At 39.8% G+C, this 16,594-nt stretch overlaps 1 protein-coding gene across 4 annotated transcripts in view; it reads right to left on the bottom strand.

Moving 5' to 3' along the window:
• FAM149B1 (family with sequence similarity 149 member B1) overlaps window positions 1–16,594 on the bottom strand; it is a 57,062-nt gene that overhangs the window by 3,474 nt on the left and 36,994 nt on the right. For 3 of the 4 annotated variants that reach the window (XM_037055880.1, XM_037055879.1, XM_037055878.1), the window contains 5 exons: window positions 7,603–7,727; window positions 5,723–5,829; window positions 3,400–3,624; window positions 1,650–1,773; window positions 1,305–1,427 (listed from right to left, as the gene is read on the bottom strand). In XM_037055880.1, coding sequence (XP_036911775.1) covers window positions 1,305–1,427; window positions 1,650–1,773; window positions 3,400–3,624; window positions 5,723–5,829; window positions 7,603–7,727 — 704 coding nt within the window. The remainder of the gene's footprint in view (window positions 1–1,304; window positions 1,428–1,649; window positions 1,774–3,399; window positions 3,625–5,722; window positions 5,830–7,602; window positions 7,728–16,594) is intronic. The other variant, XM_037055877.1, reaches the window with a different exon arrangement.

Below are 16,594 nucleotides of genomic sequence, written 5' to 3'. Positions count from 1 at the left end.
TGTGAAGACAAATAAATCGGAGTGATACAGCTGCAAGCCAAGGAACACCAAGGATTGCTGGCAACCACCAAAAGCTAGAAAGAGGCAAGAAGAGACTCCTAGAGTCCAAAGAGGGAATATGGCTCTGCTGACACTGATTTTAGATCTCAGGCTCTGGAACAATAAATTTCTATTGTTTTAAGCCACCCAGTTTGTGATGATTTGTTATAGCAGCTCTAGGGAACTAATACAGTGGCCCATTTATTCTCATTCTAGTGGAGGAAAGATTGTACGCTTCAATGTAGGGCCTAAAGATGATGCTTTAGGCTCTGACAGTTCAAGAGTTATGAGTTGGGATAAGAGGGCTGCAAACACCACTATCCTGGAAACATAGGTTGTGCAGCCCCTCATTCCTGGGCACTAAGTGTGGCCCCAGTCACCTCCCCAAGCCCAGCAAGCCCTCTTACCACAAAGCAGATGGGGAGGGGCCAGCAAGCATACAACTGGGCAAGGTCAGGGGATGACTGCCAGTCTCCCAACAAGGTTTTTCTGTTACTCGCTTAAAAGTAAAGGGGCTAATAAATGTACAGGGAATGATAAGGCAGTGTTAGGCATCTTAAAAAAATTCCTGTTGCCCATCCACCAGTCCACATCATTATGTGACCACTATGGATAAAAACTCCATGAGAGCAGCATTAGAGAATGAGGTTATGCTGACCAAATATGCACTGAGGTTTAACTTTTGGGGGGGGGCTTATTTTCAAGAAATATCTAAACTTTAACTTTTTTAGATTTTGTAATTCATACATAAGGCATTTGTGTTTGCGTGTTACATGCTGCTGAGTTGGCTGGCTCCTGCTGACCCTGTGATTGATGTCCGCAATGTCCTGTCTTCAACAGCCCTGCTCAGCTCCTGTAGACACATGCCTATGGCTTCTGTTACAGAGTCAACTCGTCTCATATTTGGTTTTCCTCTTTTCCTGCCTTCTACTTTTTATAGCATTATTGTTTTTTCCAAAGAATCTTGCCTTTTCATGACATGCCTGAAGGCAGACAGCTTCAGTTTTGTCATTTTGGCCTCTAGTGATGTTTCAGGCCTCATTAGCATTTTATAATACTTATTCTACAAGTTAAAAGAATGAGTAGGTAGCAAGAGTCCAGTTAGAGTTTCAACACAATGTTCTTAAAACACTATTTTCATTGTTAGAACCTCGATTTCTATGCTTTGAGTCGACTGAGCCACTATGTAGAGTCTTAAGTCTGCCAAACTAGTGTTTTTCTTTCCTTTTCCCCAATTATCAAGACCACAGAGGGAACGTCACTACCAAAAATGACTGAGTTGTGTTGGGCCTGGAGAAAAAGTCAGGTAAAAGGAGCCTCTCCTGGGGCTGCTGATTAGGCTCATCCACCACTGCACTTCGAGCACGATTGGCATCACCGTGGGTTTTCTGTGGCAGAGACAAAATTACAGAAACAATTAAAACAATTTGCTATGTGTGCCCTACATGAACCCTACCAAGCCAAGCACCTCCAATTCCATTGCCATTGAATAGAATTCAGTATTGCCTTAGATAAAATACAGTATAAGTTAAGGCCAGAGTATAGGTCCTTCAGAATTAGTGTCATGAGGTTTTATAAGCACATGGAAAGGCAATAGGGAATAGACATACCGTTTGCCTTTGGGGCCCCACAGTGCTCAGGTGTTCCACTTCGGCTGTGCCAATAGGTGGCAGCAGATTATTTCGGCTCAGGGGCATTGGTGAGGGAGTAGAGAGGGAGTCAGCCACTGCTTGGCTGCAGATCAAGCAGTGAACACGAAGACATGAAAGCATCAAGTTAGAACAAAAGCAAACTGATCAGGATAAATTAAACATGAATTTAATGTCATACACAGAAAACGTGAACCTTTTTAAAGAGATCTCAATGAAAGAACTTTGGGATTTTTCGTAGTATTTTATGATTTTTCTTGAAACTATCCTGAACACACAGTTGACCCTTTCTCTCACAGAAAATTGGAATAAAAGTTTGCTCTGCTCTAGCTGGTGTGACTCTGGATTGAGTGCTGGCTTGCGAACTGAAGGTCATCAGTTCGATTCCCAGTCAGGGCACATGGCTGGGTTGTGGGCTGGGTCCCCAAGTTAGGGGCATGCAAGAGGCAACCAATCCATGTGTCTCTTGCACATCAATGTTTCTCTTCCTCTCTTCCCCTCTCTCTAAAAATAAATCTGTAAAAAAACATTTTCCCCTATCCGAGGTTGCACTTCTCTACCAATAATGGATTTGTAATTTTACATCTGATGGAATTCACTTTTCTGACTGTCCTTTTCACTAATAACTATAATTCCCAGGAAAGGGCCTACACTCCTATTTTCTTCCATGGAGTTTTGAGCAGTTGGCTGTGTAACTCATACCCAAGACAGTAATTGAAACAGTGATACTTTCGTGTCCATGAAAAAACAAAGCAACTTCTTTTTTCACTTTGAAAAAATGCACTATCAGAAGGGATAAGAGATTAATTATACATCAAGACCACTCACTCCTAAATGAATGAATCTATAGCTATAACAGCATGGAGACAGCCTCAGCAACACAATAAAATAGTGAGCTGGTGAGGTGAACCCCAGTTCCTGACAAAAATTTTTGGTGGTTTTGGACATCTTTTAGTGAGTGTTGGGATAAATTATAATGAGAAATGGAAAACTCAAAATCAAGAAATAACATGGTGGGAGACAAGTATAGTGGCATGTGCTTAAGTTAGAAGCTGAATTCAAAACAGAGTTATGGCATTATTTCATACCCTTGATCATAATCCTAGAAAGCATCCTACATTTTGTGAGTTAACTAAAGAATTTAATTGTAAAAACTGGTATTTTTTGCACCATGAAGCTCTGTGTGTAGCAAATGAAGGGTGAGAAAAGGGGAGAGGATATGTGTAGTGTTATTTCCTAAGAAGTGCTGAGGAGTATTTTTCCTGGAATATAAATTATAAGCAATCACTTCTCTAAGGTTTACGAACTTTTCATTGTTAGTGGAATAAGCAATTCCCAGTGGTACAGAAAACATTAAAAGAGAATTAACTATTATTGTGGGAGGAACTTCACTGAACATGTTCCCACTAAGGAAAATAATAAAATACATACACCTTTTATTTGGTAAGTGTCACTGAAGTATTTTAGCCAACATTTTATTTGTAGAAATAGAAATCTTCAGCTAAATCAACAGAAAGGTCCAGTATCTGTGTTCACATTTAAACCATTTTTTTTCCTGTAGTGGATGGGTTTGAGCCAGTGTGCAGTCCATCATAAGAATATGCAACGATTAGTTTCTAGAAATGTATTTCGAAATTATATTTAAATTCATTACATAAAATTCTTCATGAGTTTTACCATAGTTTCCAGAAATTCTGCTTATAAAACCTACACTCGGGATCCTCTGAGCATTTCTTCCACAGGTCTTGGCGTTCCAGCTCGGGAATGGCTTGTGCTGATGGGATGCAGGGTTCGTGGCGGGGGATTGCGCCTCCTGGCGGACTGCACTGTGTATGACAGAGATGATGTACAAAGCTCTAGGGCTCGATTTGACCAATTTCGGGTCGAAAGGGTGGTACTGGACCCAGGCCTCATAAGTAGTTTGTCATCGAGATCTCTAGTGGCCAAAGAAACCCATAGTGAAATTGAGGTTGCTCTGTACTGGGAGACACAACTCAATGGGTAAAAAACAGACTATAAAACATTCAAGGGAGAAAAATGCAAAAGTAAAAACTAACATAGTTTTCAGAAGTTACATTATCTAGCCGAGGCATGAGAATGTGTTCTTAAAAGAAGGGCATCATTTCAGTCGTACACAGAATAGAGATTTGGGAAATAAAGTTCTTATTCACCTGCGATCACAGTCACTTCCTTCAGTTACCAGTGAGGGCTAACCTGAAGGGTACCTCCTCTGAAGTGCTTCCTGAAAGTTTACCTCAGGGACTGATTCCTATCATACTCAAGGCATTCTTTGGCGCTGAAAAATGTCACTGGAAAGACTCAGTTGAAAGGCAAATCTTGCTGCTTGGGAGCACTGTGACTACCCCTGCAGAAATTAAAATGCTGAGCTAAGTGGAACTTGCAGGGGGAGAGGTTTGGGTTCCTTGGAAATCTGGGAGCAGGCAAAAGGTCCAGAGCCTTGTGCTGCAAGGGCAGTAGGACCACAGTAGATTCTTATTTGCATAAGCAACTGTGAAGTGGAACACTCTGATGTAAGTACTCTGATAAATAACAGTTCAGTAGCATAAACTGCCCCATTGATTCAGGTTTTTTGTTTTTAAAGCCTGTGAGAGGATGTTTGGCTCTATTGTAAGGCACAATGAAAAGAAGGCAAAGTGGTACAATGAAGCAAGCTCTGCCACTTTCTCCTTGGCCTTCAGCATATTCCTCAACCTTTCAGGCCACATTGATGTCCTCTAGTGCAAAATATGCTTCGGGGTTGGGAGGACTAGGAAGGGAAAGTACCTATCAAGGAGTAGAGCTAAGCCTTGAGCATTACAAGAGATGTTCTGGTCTCCCTGCTTCCCTGAACATTCACGTAGGCGTTTTCTTTACACACCCTAATTTCATAACTCTAAATCTGTTTATCACCTCTAGCCAGGTGGCTGCTATATCAACTGCCAAATATGACCTCTTGCATATTTTCCCACAACATGGCCCATCATTGTAAACTCAACACACCCCACACCAGACTTGAGCTGCCCTTGAGTTTGAAATTTCAAAGTTGACTGTGATTCTTCTATTTTTATAGAATTTGATTTCTTTTGTAATCTCCTACTATATTTCATTTCTTTCTCATCCTTTGCTACAACGAGTACAGACAGACCATTAGGGGCACATGTTCCTACTCCTGCATTAGATTCCTAACCTACATTTCCTACATTTCAATCTAATATATGTTGTACTGTTGTGAAATCTTTCAAGTTCCTGATTTAAATATATGTACTCCCCAACTGAAACTCATACGTTGCTGGTTAGGAGTATAAAATGGTAGGTACAATTACTTTGGAAAATGTTATGGCAGTGTCATTTCTGGATACTAACCCAAGAAAAATGAGAACATAGGTCCACAAAAAGGACTTGTGCAGGAATATTTACAGTGTTTTTACGTATGACAGCCCCAACTTGGAAACGGCCCAAGTGTTCACTAACAGAAGAATGGACTAAAAATTGTATACTCTTAGAATAGAATACTGCTTGGCAATAAAAATTTTAGGAAATTGTCAGTAATCTTCGGTCAGAAGCATTCAAGTTCTGTCCTGTCTCCTACTATAGCAGAAATGGTCTTTTCTGTTCTAAGTATTGTATTTTGTATTTTACCATCTCCAAATCTTCTCCCACATCATTTCTCCTACCTAGAATAGTTTTACTGCTTTTCTCTGCTTTCCAAATTCCCATCTTTGAAGGACAAGTTCAAAATCTACACTTGTCTGCCAAAATGTCTTCCTTCCTTGGGGCTATCAAGCACTCACTCTGGGTACCACACACTTGGCACTCAGTCACAAAAATGCCCTATTTGGTTAGGTCTCTTTCACTCACGTGTGGCTTCTCTTTCTAATTATCCACTCCTTGAGGGTGGTGACCGTTTCCCTTAGATGTTTTCACTCCCAAGATGTCTGATTGCTTGGTAGCAATACATACATATTGATTGACTTTCCTTTTATTTCTCAGTGATCTACTTAAACTCTAGATTATTAGAATTTTATACTCCTTACAGGATTTTGTCCATCAGGGAGAGATTTCTTGGCTGTAGAGGCATTCCATGAACCAAGAGACCATTCACATTTGGCTGATGACCACTTGCTGCTTGACAGAGACTCATCTACACATTAGAAGAAGATGTTACTCATTTTTGGTTGGTGAAGATACCTGCTCAGTTTCCCAACTCTGCCAAAAGTTATTATTTACAAATTAGGTCATGTATACATTTTTGTCCTGTGCCTTAACTTTTGTAATATCTTGGCCAATAGCCTAGCTGGGCCCCAAGTTCACTGTTGAGATGACAGGGTCATAGTCCTTTCCTCAATGAGAGCAGGTGGGGGAAGCCTGACCAACCTAAATGAAAGCACTTAGCAGTCACTGTCATGGGGTAGAGAGGACCTTTGTTGTTATTGTGAGAAAAGAAAAGAAATATGAAACAAAGTTTTAAAAGTAAGGGTAAACTCTAACAGGATCTCTACCACCATCACAGTCTTAACACTCCATACAAACTAATTCTCCTTCACTACTCCTGCAGTAGTCACGTCTCAGTGAGAACTGAAATTCTGAAGACTGTTTATTAGAAGGATCTGGTCTAAACTGGACTGACATTAGGACCTCGAGTGCTGTTTCTTTGCTTTAAGGGCATCTGGGCATTTCCTTTGCCATTCACTTTCCTCCCATTTTCTCTCAAGAATGTGCGGATTAACGCTTCTTTCTTTATATCATTAGCCAGAACCATCCAAGTTAACCAATCAGGACTTAGGTTTCCTAAACTATAGCCAAACCAGTTCTACATGTAGAAGTATTTTATTACCATCCAAGAAACATTAGTTCACCTGGTTCACATCATCCTTTGATGTGATAATTTAGCCTTGCTGGTTTTATTTTTAAGTAACATTTGTCTAAACGCAGCTGTACAATATCTGCTCAGTATACCAGCAAAGCAAATACTAGAGCTGGTAGTAAAATCCAGGGTTGATGAGCTTGGCCCAAGCATTAGACTCCTTTTTCTCTTTTCTTTTTTCCCTCCCCACTACTCCCTCCTTCCCCCAACTCTTGCTACAGGTAACACTGGAAAATTATCATGTAGTAGCTGCTACTTCATAATCATTACACAGGATGAGACCAGGCTCCTCAGCAGGCTCCTCAACCTTCTACAAAAGATGGCCACATTTACGTTTGTCCATGGACTCAATAGAGACCACTTCTCTCTCTGGTTTGCCTTTTACGCCTGCATTGAGTACTAAATGCCAAAAAGCAAAGAAACTGAAAATATTAAAAACAAAAACCAAGTAGGCAGTGACAAAAAAAAGAGGGAAGGGATTTAAAAGATATTCAAAGGACAGAATGTGATGGACTTAAAATATCTGATACCTGGTCCCTGTTTTCATCATATTCTTCATTCTTCTAAGAAGAGTTAGGCTGACCATATAGTTGCTTCTAGATTACACAGTTAATACATACCTTTTCAAAGAGCTGAGTGAGAATAACTTAGCCCTGATTTGCTATTAATTTTTCAAATTGAATGGTCTTTTGTCAATACATAGAATCACTGGATTGTAGTGATAAACACATAACTACTAAAAAAATGAGCCATAGCCCTGGCTGGTGAAGCTCAGTGGATTGAGCGCGGGCCTGCGAACAACACGATTGTGGTTCGATTCCTAGTCAGGGCACATGCCTGTGTTGCAGGCCAGTTCCCAGCAGGGGACTCACGAGAGGCAACCATACATTGATATTTCTCTCCTTCTCTCCTTCCCTTCCCCTCTAAAGATAAATAAATAAAATCTTTTTTTAAAAGAGCCATAAATACTACATTTAATACTGATAACTCAGAGCAAACTTCTGGCAAGAATAATGCAAGGCTCTACAGTGTATTCCTCTGGGGGCTTACCAGATTGGAGGTCATGGACAGCACCTTAGACTGTGGCACGCGAGGTAAGACCAAAGGTTGTGGTTCACTTAGCACACAGGGGCTTTCTGAAGCCGATCTGGTGATTGCAACATTACTCTCATCATCTGGGCAAAAAAACAGAATAATATCCGTGGATATCTCCAGACCCACTGCAACAGTACTGTGAAAAAAATCTTCCCTGAGAATTCATTCTCAAGCAGGCTTCATTCATTTTTGTAGCCCAATTTCTTACCACCTGCATGGTTCCAAAGAAAGCCTCAAACAAAGAATTCTATTTAAGGAAGTTTCCCAGGCTTCAATGCCTATTGGTAGCTGGCTGAAGGGAAAGCAAATACAGTGGCACCTTGGTACTCATTGTTAATTCATTCTGGAACTCGTGACGAGCACCAAAACCCACAAGTACCAAAGAATGAAGCATTTTCTCTTGCAAGACGGAATTGCCACTCATGCAAATTCTAGCAAATGCAATGAGTCCTGAGCAAGTACCCGAGTGCTGAAACTTTTTTCTCATCAAAATGTGACAAGTACAGGGTTTGGGGAGTGCTGAAGCCAACAAGTACAGAGGTATAAGTCTCTAAAGCAAAAAAAAAAAAGAAAAGAAAATCTCTAGAGCAAAACTGCAACAAAATATTTGCCATTGATGGGAATGTTCTACATATGCACTGTCTAAAATAGTGGCCTCTGATCACAGGTAGCAATGGAGAACTTAACATTTGGTTAGTTTGAGGAACAGAATTTTAAATCTAATTTTTTAAATTTAATTCTTGTTCAAGTAGTTTTCTGTCTTGTATTCCCAGCCCTACCCCCCCCTACAGTGTAAATCTAATTTTAATTGAAATTTAAATAGCCATATGTGACTAGTGACTACTAACACTAGGTAAACCTTCACCCCATTAATCCAGGCCTCAGAGAATTTCCACACATAAAGCTACAAGATTAAAACCCACTGTTACAAATCACAACTCATAAGGACTCAAAACAACTTGACAAAAAGCAAGCAAAAACAGCATAATAAAGTCAGCAAAGACTTAAAAAATTGAAATTATCAAGCCCAAAATGTAAAAGAAGTGAAGCAATTGAAAAAATATGAGTAAAAAGTAAGACATAAAAATAACCAAGCAGATTTGTAAAATAAAATGAAATTATGAGAACTAAAATTGCTAAAAAACAAAAACAACAACAACAAAACTCTCAGCAGAGACAATAGCAGATTAGATCCTGCTGAAGACAGACTTAGTGAACTAGAAGAAGAAAGCTTAAAGAAATCCTGAATTCAGTTCCAAGCAAAGGTGGGAAACATGAACTGTACACTGAGGGGAAAATTTTACTATATGTAAATTATACCTCAACTTATAAAATGAAGATGTGAAACCACAATGAAACACCCTTTTTTATATATGTCGACAGAAAATTAGAGTTGATCAAAAACTATTGGTAAGATTGTGAGCACAGGAGCTCACGTACTCTTGGTGGATATACATAACTGGTACTATCACTCTGGACAACTGGGTGATATCTAGTGAAGGGGAAGATGCATTTCCATAGGAGCCAGCAGCCTCCTTGGTGTGTACCCTAGAGGAGCTCTTGCACTTATACCAGGAGGGATGTTCAAGAATGTCCATAGCTTCGTGGATCATAATCACAAAACACTGGTTTTGGTGGGTTTTAGTGCTTTTCACCATCAAATTTGGCTCAGAAACTGAATTCAAGATGAGAGATTATGTTTCTGAGATAAACTAATATTAACTCTTGGTGGTCATTGGCTCTAAATCACACCCAGGATCATTCTGTTTACTGCTGTTTCACTCTGAGGAGGCAGAGCCGTCCTCAACAAATCTGTCCAGTGAAGCTTGTTTCCCCATCAGCAAATCAGGCTTAAAATAATTTAAAAGTAAATAATAAATATTCTTCCACAATTTAGATTTTAATACTGGCTTGACTGAAAGTTAAAATGGTGGTAAAAATACCAAGTTATAAAAATGAACAAATAGTTACATTTACTCAGTTTTATATACTATTGGTTTAGAGTTGACACTTCCAAATATGACAGGTTGCCATGTGGCTCTACTGTACATATGACTCGCATGCAGTTTGGCTTTTCTTTCTCACAGAGAGGCAGAGAAAACAATTCTCTAGTAGTAGGGATAGGTTTATACCAGCTCCTGCAGGTTGGCCCTAAGAACTAACCAACTGGTCCACACCAAAGCCAAAAATGCATGTATTCTCTTTCCATGTGGTATTTTTTAAAGTAATGATAATAGCCAACATTTATTGCATTCATAAATATTACAGGAACTACTCTATGAATTTCACATAACTCATTTATTTCTTAAATGACCATAGGAAATAAATATTAGTATTATACTTGTTTATAGGTAAGGAAGCGGAGGCACAGCAAGGTTAAGCACCTTGTATAAGATACACAGTTAGCATCAGAGCCAGTGGTTGAACACAGGTTGTCTGGTAACTGTGCTTGTAACCATTATACCACATGGCTTCCCATGTGGCTAATATTTTAGAGCAGGGGCTGGCAAACTATGGCCCATGGGCCAAAAAGGACCCATTACCTGCTTTTAAAAAATCATACTGTAGCAAAATATCATTAACATAAAATTTAATATGTTAACCATTTTGAAGTGTGCAGTTCATGGCATTAAGTACATGCATTGTGTTGTGTAACCATCACCACTATCTAATTCTATGCCTTTTTTCACTCCAAAGGAAAACCTCATGCCCTTTATTATCACCTATTTTTGTAAATAAAGTTGTAAGAGTAGTTTACTTATTCTAATTGTATAGTACTCCATTGTATGAATATATCACATTCTACTGTTGAGGGACATTTGGGTAGTTTTCCAATAGAAATTATCCAAAATGAAATACACAGGAAAAAAGTTCAAAAAGTATCTGAGGGATGAGTGATCAAAATATACATGAGTAACCAGAGTCCTGAGAGATGGTGGGGTGGGGCAGACAAAATATCTGAAGGATTCATGGCTAAAAACTTTCCACAAAACAATATCCCACAGACCCTAATAGCTCAACAAACTCCAAGCAGAAATAACATGAAGAAAGTTACATCAAGGTACAGCATAATCAGATTGCTCAAAGCCAATGATAAAAAGAAAATCTTAAAAGCAAGCAGAGGAAAAAGAGACATGTACACAGGAACAAAGAAAAGGATGACATCAGATTTCTTGTCTCAATTGCAAATGAGAAGACAGTGCACAACACTTTTAAAGTACTGAGAGAAAAACTGTACCTAAAATTTCATTCCCTGTAAAATTACCTTGAAAAATATGAAAGGAAAATAAATTTTCATATCTACAAATGAAAGAATTCATCACTAACAGACTCACAAGAAATGTTAGAGGATATCCTTTAGGTTGGAAGAATTAAAACAATTTTTTTACTGAAATAAGTCACATAACAAAAATCATGATTTTTAACCATTTTAAGTATACAAGTAAGTGGTTTTTAAAAATTCACAATGTGTGCAAATACCACCACTATTTAATTCAGAAAACTCCCATCACTCCCAAATGAATCCCATGTTTCCCAATTCCCCACATCCTCCATCCCTTGGCAACCACTAAACTATTTCTATCTCTGTGGACCTGCCCATTCTGGACATTTCATCTGAATGGGATCATGCAATAACACGATACATGGCCCTTCATGTCTGGCTGCTTTCATTTAGCATATTTTAATATAGGTTCATGTTGTAGCAAGCATTATTACTTATTGATTCCTTTTTATGGATGAGTAATACTTAATTGCATGGCCTAGTAGTTACTCAGGCTGCCACAACAAAACACCACGGACTGGGAGGCTTAAACAACAGAAATCATTTTCTCACAGTTATGGACACTAGCAGTCCAAGATCAAGGTGTTGTGAGGGTTGGTTTGTGGTGAGATCTCTTCTTCTGGCTCATAGGCAGCTGTCTTTTTGCTGTGTCATTTTGTCCCCTCTTTTTTGTGCATGCATAGAAAGAGTACTGATGTCTCTTCCTCTTATATGGATACCAACCCAATAGGATTATGGCCCCATTCTTAATTACCACCCCAAAGGCCCTATCTCCTTCACATTCATGTGTGAAACACATTCACATTGGCGGTAAGGGCTTAAACATAAGAATTTTTTTTAGATTTTATTTATTTTTAGAGAGATGGGAAGGGAAGGAGAAAGAGAGGGAGAGATACATCAATGCGTGGTTTTCTCTCACTCACCCTGCACCAGGGAACCTGGCCTGCAACCCAGGCATGTGCCCTGACTGGGAATTGTTTTTTTTTTAAATATATTTTATCGATTATACTATTACAGTTGTTCTATTCCCCCCTTCATTCCCCTCCACCCGCACACTCCCTCCCCCACCATTCTCCCCCCCTTAGTTTATAACCACGTTTCTCAAGTTCTTTAGATTCTATATTTACCCCACTATTCTCGCCCTCCCCCTATCTATTTTCTGCCTACCATCTATGCTATTTTCTGTGCCTTCTCCCCCTTTCTCCTCCTCCCACCCCCGTTTCTAACCCTCCATGTGTTCTTCATTTCTATGGTTCCACTCCTGATCTAGCTGTCCTCTTGGTTTGCTTTTGTTTTAGGTGTGGTTGTTAAGAACTGTGTGTTTGCTGTCCTTTCACTGTTAATATTTTTCATCATCTTTTTCTTAGATAAGTCCCCTTAGCATTTCATATAATAAGGGCTTGGTGATGATGAACTCCTTGAAATTGATCTTATCTGAGAAGCACTTTATCTGTCCTTCCATTCTAAATGAAAGTTTTGCTGGATAAAGCAATCTTGGCTGTAGGTCTTTGGATTTCATGACTTGGAATACTTCTTTCCAGCCCCTTCTTGCCTGTAAGGTCTCTTTTGAGAAATCCGCTGACAGTCTGATGGGTACTCCTTTGTAGGTGACTGTCCCCTTATCCCTTGCTGCTTCTAGGATTCTCTCCTTCATTTTGGTCTTGGCTAATGTAATTATGATGTGCCTTGGTGTGTTCCTTCTTGGGTCCAACTTCTTTGGCACTCTCTGAGCTTCCTGGATTTCCTGGAAGTCTATTTCCTTTGCCAGACTGGGGAAGTTCTCCTTTATTATTTGTTCAAATACGTTTTCCACTCGTGGCTGTTTCTTTCCCCCTCTGGTACCCCTATAATCTGGATGTTGGAACGTTTAAAGATGTCCTGGAGGTTCCTAAGCCTCTCATTTTTTTGAATTCTCATTTCTTCATTCCTTTCTGGTTGGATGTTTTGTTCTTCCTTCTGGTCCACTCCATTTATTTGAGTCCCAGTTTCCTTTCCATCGCAATTGGTTTCCTGGACATCTCCCTTCATTTCAATTAGTTTAGCCTTCATATGTTCCTCTAATTTGTGACTATAATCAACCAGTTCTGTGAGCATCCTGATAAATAGTGTCTTAAATTGGGCTTCTGAGAGGCTGGCAATCTGTTGGTCGCTTAGAGTTATTGGCTCTGGGACTTTGAGTTCTTCTTGCGCCATCTTTTGGGCTGTTCGTGCCTATTCCATAGCAGGATCGGATCCCTAAGGTGTTCACTAGCGCAGGGCAACTAAGTCACTGGGTTGTGACGTTGTATGTGGGGGCGGGGTTAAAGAGGGACAATGGCTTCCCTCTGCCGCCTGCTGCCGTGACCCCCACCGGCACCGCAGCCACCACCGTCACCAGGCCCACGTGTTTTGTTCCACTGCACGTGAGTGTGCCACCTCTGTCAGCCCTCCACCACTGGGTTCGCCCCCTGGGGCCTGCGTGGTCCATCTCACTGTGCGCAAATGTGCGATCCCGGTCAGTCTGCCCCACACCCCGACTGGTTCCAGACTGCCTGCGAGCCTAGGTCAGGGGATCTGTCCTGCCCGACCCAGCTCCGCTGCTGGCTCCGCCTCTCTTACCGTCCCCGTTGAACGGTTTGTAGTTGTTGGACTTCCGTATAATTCCGTTTTCTGATCTCTGGGTGTGTCCTAGTTCTCCAAAACTTTTGTTGTATTCAAACTTGGTTGTGGGAGAAGGCACAGTGTTTCCACCTATGCCTCCATCTTGGCGGAAGTCTCCCTGACTGGGAATTGAACCAGTGACCCTTTTGTTAGCAGGTCTGAACTCAATCCACTAAGCCACGCCAGCCAGGGTCAACATATGAATTTTGAGGATAACACATTTCAGCCCATAATGCATGATACACCAAATTTTCTTTATCCATTCATCAGTTGGTAGACATTTGGGTTGGTTCCTCTTTTTTGATCATTATGAATAATGCTGCTCTGAACAGTCATGCGCAGGCTTTTTGTGGGTATGTGTTTTCAGTTCTTTCAGCTATATACCTTTGAGTGAAATTGCTGTGTCAAATGGTAAATTTATATTTAATCTTCCAAGGACCTGCCAAACTGTTTCCAATGCAGCAATGGCTACATAACTTTATATATTCACTAGCATTGTGTGAAGGTTCCAATAATTTCCACATTCTCACCAACACTTGTGCTGTTCTTTAAAATATGGATATCCATCCATCTTAGCAGGTATGACATGGTATCTCATTGTGGCTTCATTTTGATTTGCATTTCCCTAATGAATAATGACCTTGAACATCTTTTCATGTACTTATTGGTTATTTGTATATCTTCATTGGAGAAATGTCTATTCAAGTTATTTGCCCATTTTTAAAATTGGGTTGTTTGTCCTTTTGTTGTTGGGTTGTAGTTCTTTATTATTGTGGCTGCTAGATTCTTATGAGTTGTATAATTTGTGCTTATTTGCTCCCATTCTGTAGGCAATTTTCTCACCTTTCTTGATAATGTCTTTGATACAAAAAGTTTTATTATTCTGATGAAGTCCAATTTATCTATTTTTCATCATTTGTGGACTTGGTGTCATATCAAGAATCTACTGCCAAACCAAGCAATAAACCCACAGATGCAAATAGCTCAACAAACTCCAAGCAGAAGCAACATGAAATTACAAGACATAAGCTCATGCCAATCATGAAGATACACTCGGTTTTCTTCTCAGAGTTATATAGTTGTAGTTCTTAAATGTGTTTTTTTTTCCATTATTAGTTGATATTTTGTATATGGTGTCAAGTGAAGTCCCAACTTCATTCTTTTCTATGTGGCTATCTAGTTGTTCCTATACCATTTGTTGAGAAAACTCTTCCTCATCGAATGATCTTCACACCCTTATTGAAAATCAATTGGTCATAGATGGGTGGGTTTATTTCTGGATTTTTTTAATGCGTCCTATGCCATTATCACACTGTTTCAATTACTGTAGCTTTGTGTTAAGTTTTAGAATCAAGAAGTATGAATCCTCCAACTTTGTTCTTTTTCAATAGTGTTTTGTATATTCAGGGTACCTTGTATTTCCATATGAATTTCAGGATGAGCTTGTCCATTTCTGCAAAAAAAGGCAGTTAGAATTTTGATAAGGATTGTACTTAACCTGTAGACTTATTTGGGGGGTATTGTCAGCTTAAATGATATTAAATCTTTTATCTACAAACACAGCCATCTTTCCATTTTTTAGGTCTCCTCTAGTTTCTTTTAATAATGTTTTGTAGTTTTCAATGTGCAACTCTTGCACTGCCTTTGCTAAGTTTATTACTAAGTGTTTTAATCTTCTTGATGCTGTTATAAATGAATTGCTTTCTTGAGTTCCCTTTCAATTATTTATTGATAGAGGCTGGAAGAAATCTGAGAAGTATGATGGAGAAGGCATAAATTGCCTTAAACAGAATTAGCAGAAATCTGGATTTGGAGGATGCTGTAGGGGATGGCTCCAGAGGAAACGAGCAACATTTTATTAGAACGTGGAGGAAGGGAGATGTTTGTTATTTGGTGGCAGAAAGGTTAGTGAAACGGTCTCTTGTGGTAAAGTGAAAAGCTGAACTTGTAAGTGATGATCTTGGTTATGTAGCTGAAGAGACTTCCAGTCAAAGTGTTGAGGGTAAGGTCTGATTTTTTTCTGGTGCTTCTAATAAAACATAAGATGAGAGTGATACATTGAGGGAAAAACTGTTAAACATAAGGAAACCAGGACCTGATGAATTTGGAAATTCTCAATCTCTCTAGATGGCAAAAGATTCTAAATGGAAGAAGGCTGTCAGACCCGCAAAATCCTCCTGGTAGGAATCAGCCTGGTAAATCTACATGAGCTGCGGACATGAGCCATCTTTCCTGAGAAAGGAAAGATGACTCAGAGGGTGAAACCAGGAGCCCAGACAGTGGAGTGGAGAGCTGAGAGGATGATTTCCAGGCCTTGAAACGTAATGAAGGAACTCCCAATATTTTCCCAATTGGATTTCAGAATTTCACATGGATCCCTTTTTACTCTCCACCCCCACTCCCCTGCCTTTTTAACTGGAATGTCTGTAATGGTTATCCTTTCTCGGCCCACTGTTCTATGTTGGCTGTGGAGTCAGATTAATTAACTTGTCTCTAAGAGCGAAATGGTTAGATTACATAGTTAGGTGTTTACATATCTGTGTATATAACCTTTAGTTTCACAGGTCTGTGGATGGAAATGAATTGTGCCCCAATAACTTAGTGCATTACAAGAACTTCATTCATAGAAGGACCTGATTTAGATGATAAGATGTTTGGACTTCTGATTTAGGATGAATCTCCTGGGAAGCTCAGAAGGGAGATGAATGTATTTTGCATGTGGGAGCACATGAGTCATTGGGGACTGGAGGGAGGACTGCAGTGGACATACTCCAAGGTGGCTCCCCTGCGATGCTCACCTCTTGGTGTTCACACCGTTGTGTAACTCCCTCTTTGAATGTGGGCAGATGGGCAGGACCTGTGACTTTTTTCAGAAAATAGGTGACAGTAAAAGTGAAGGGATGTCACTTCCATGATTATGTTACATTATATAAGCTTCTGTCTTGCTAGCAGACTAGTTCTCAGTCTTTCTCGCCAGTTTTGAAGGAGAAAGCTGCCATGACTACTACGTCTGTAAGAAACTGG

This window comes from Sturnira hondurensis, unplaced genomic scaffold (genome assembly GCF_014824575.4).
Source record: "Sturnira hondurensis isolate 20B ecotype Veracruz unplaced genomic scaffold, ASM1482457v3 Scaffold0008761, whole genome shotgun sequence".
NCBI lineage: Eukaryota > Metazoa > Chordata > Mammalia > Chiroptera > Phyllostomidae > Sturnira > Sturnira hondurensis.
The sequence above is the reverse complement of the archived record's forward strand: the minus strand, read 5'-3'. Positions and strand labels throughout refer to the sequence as shown.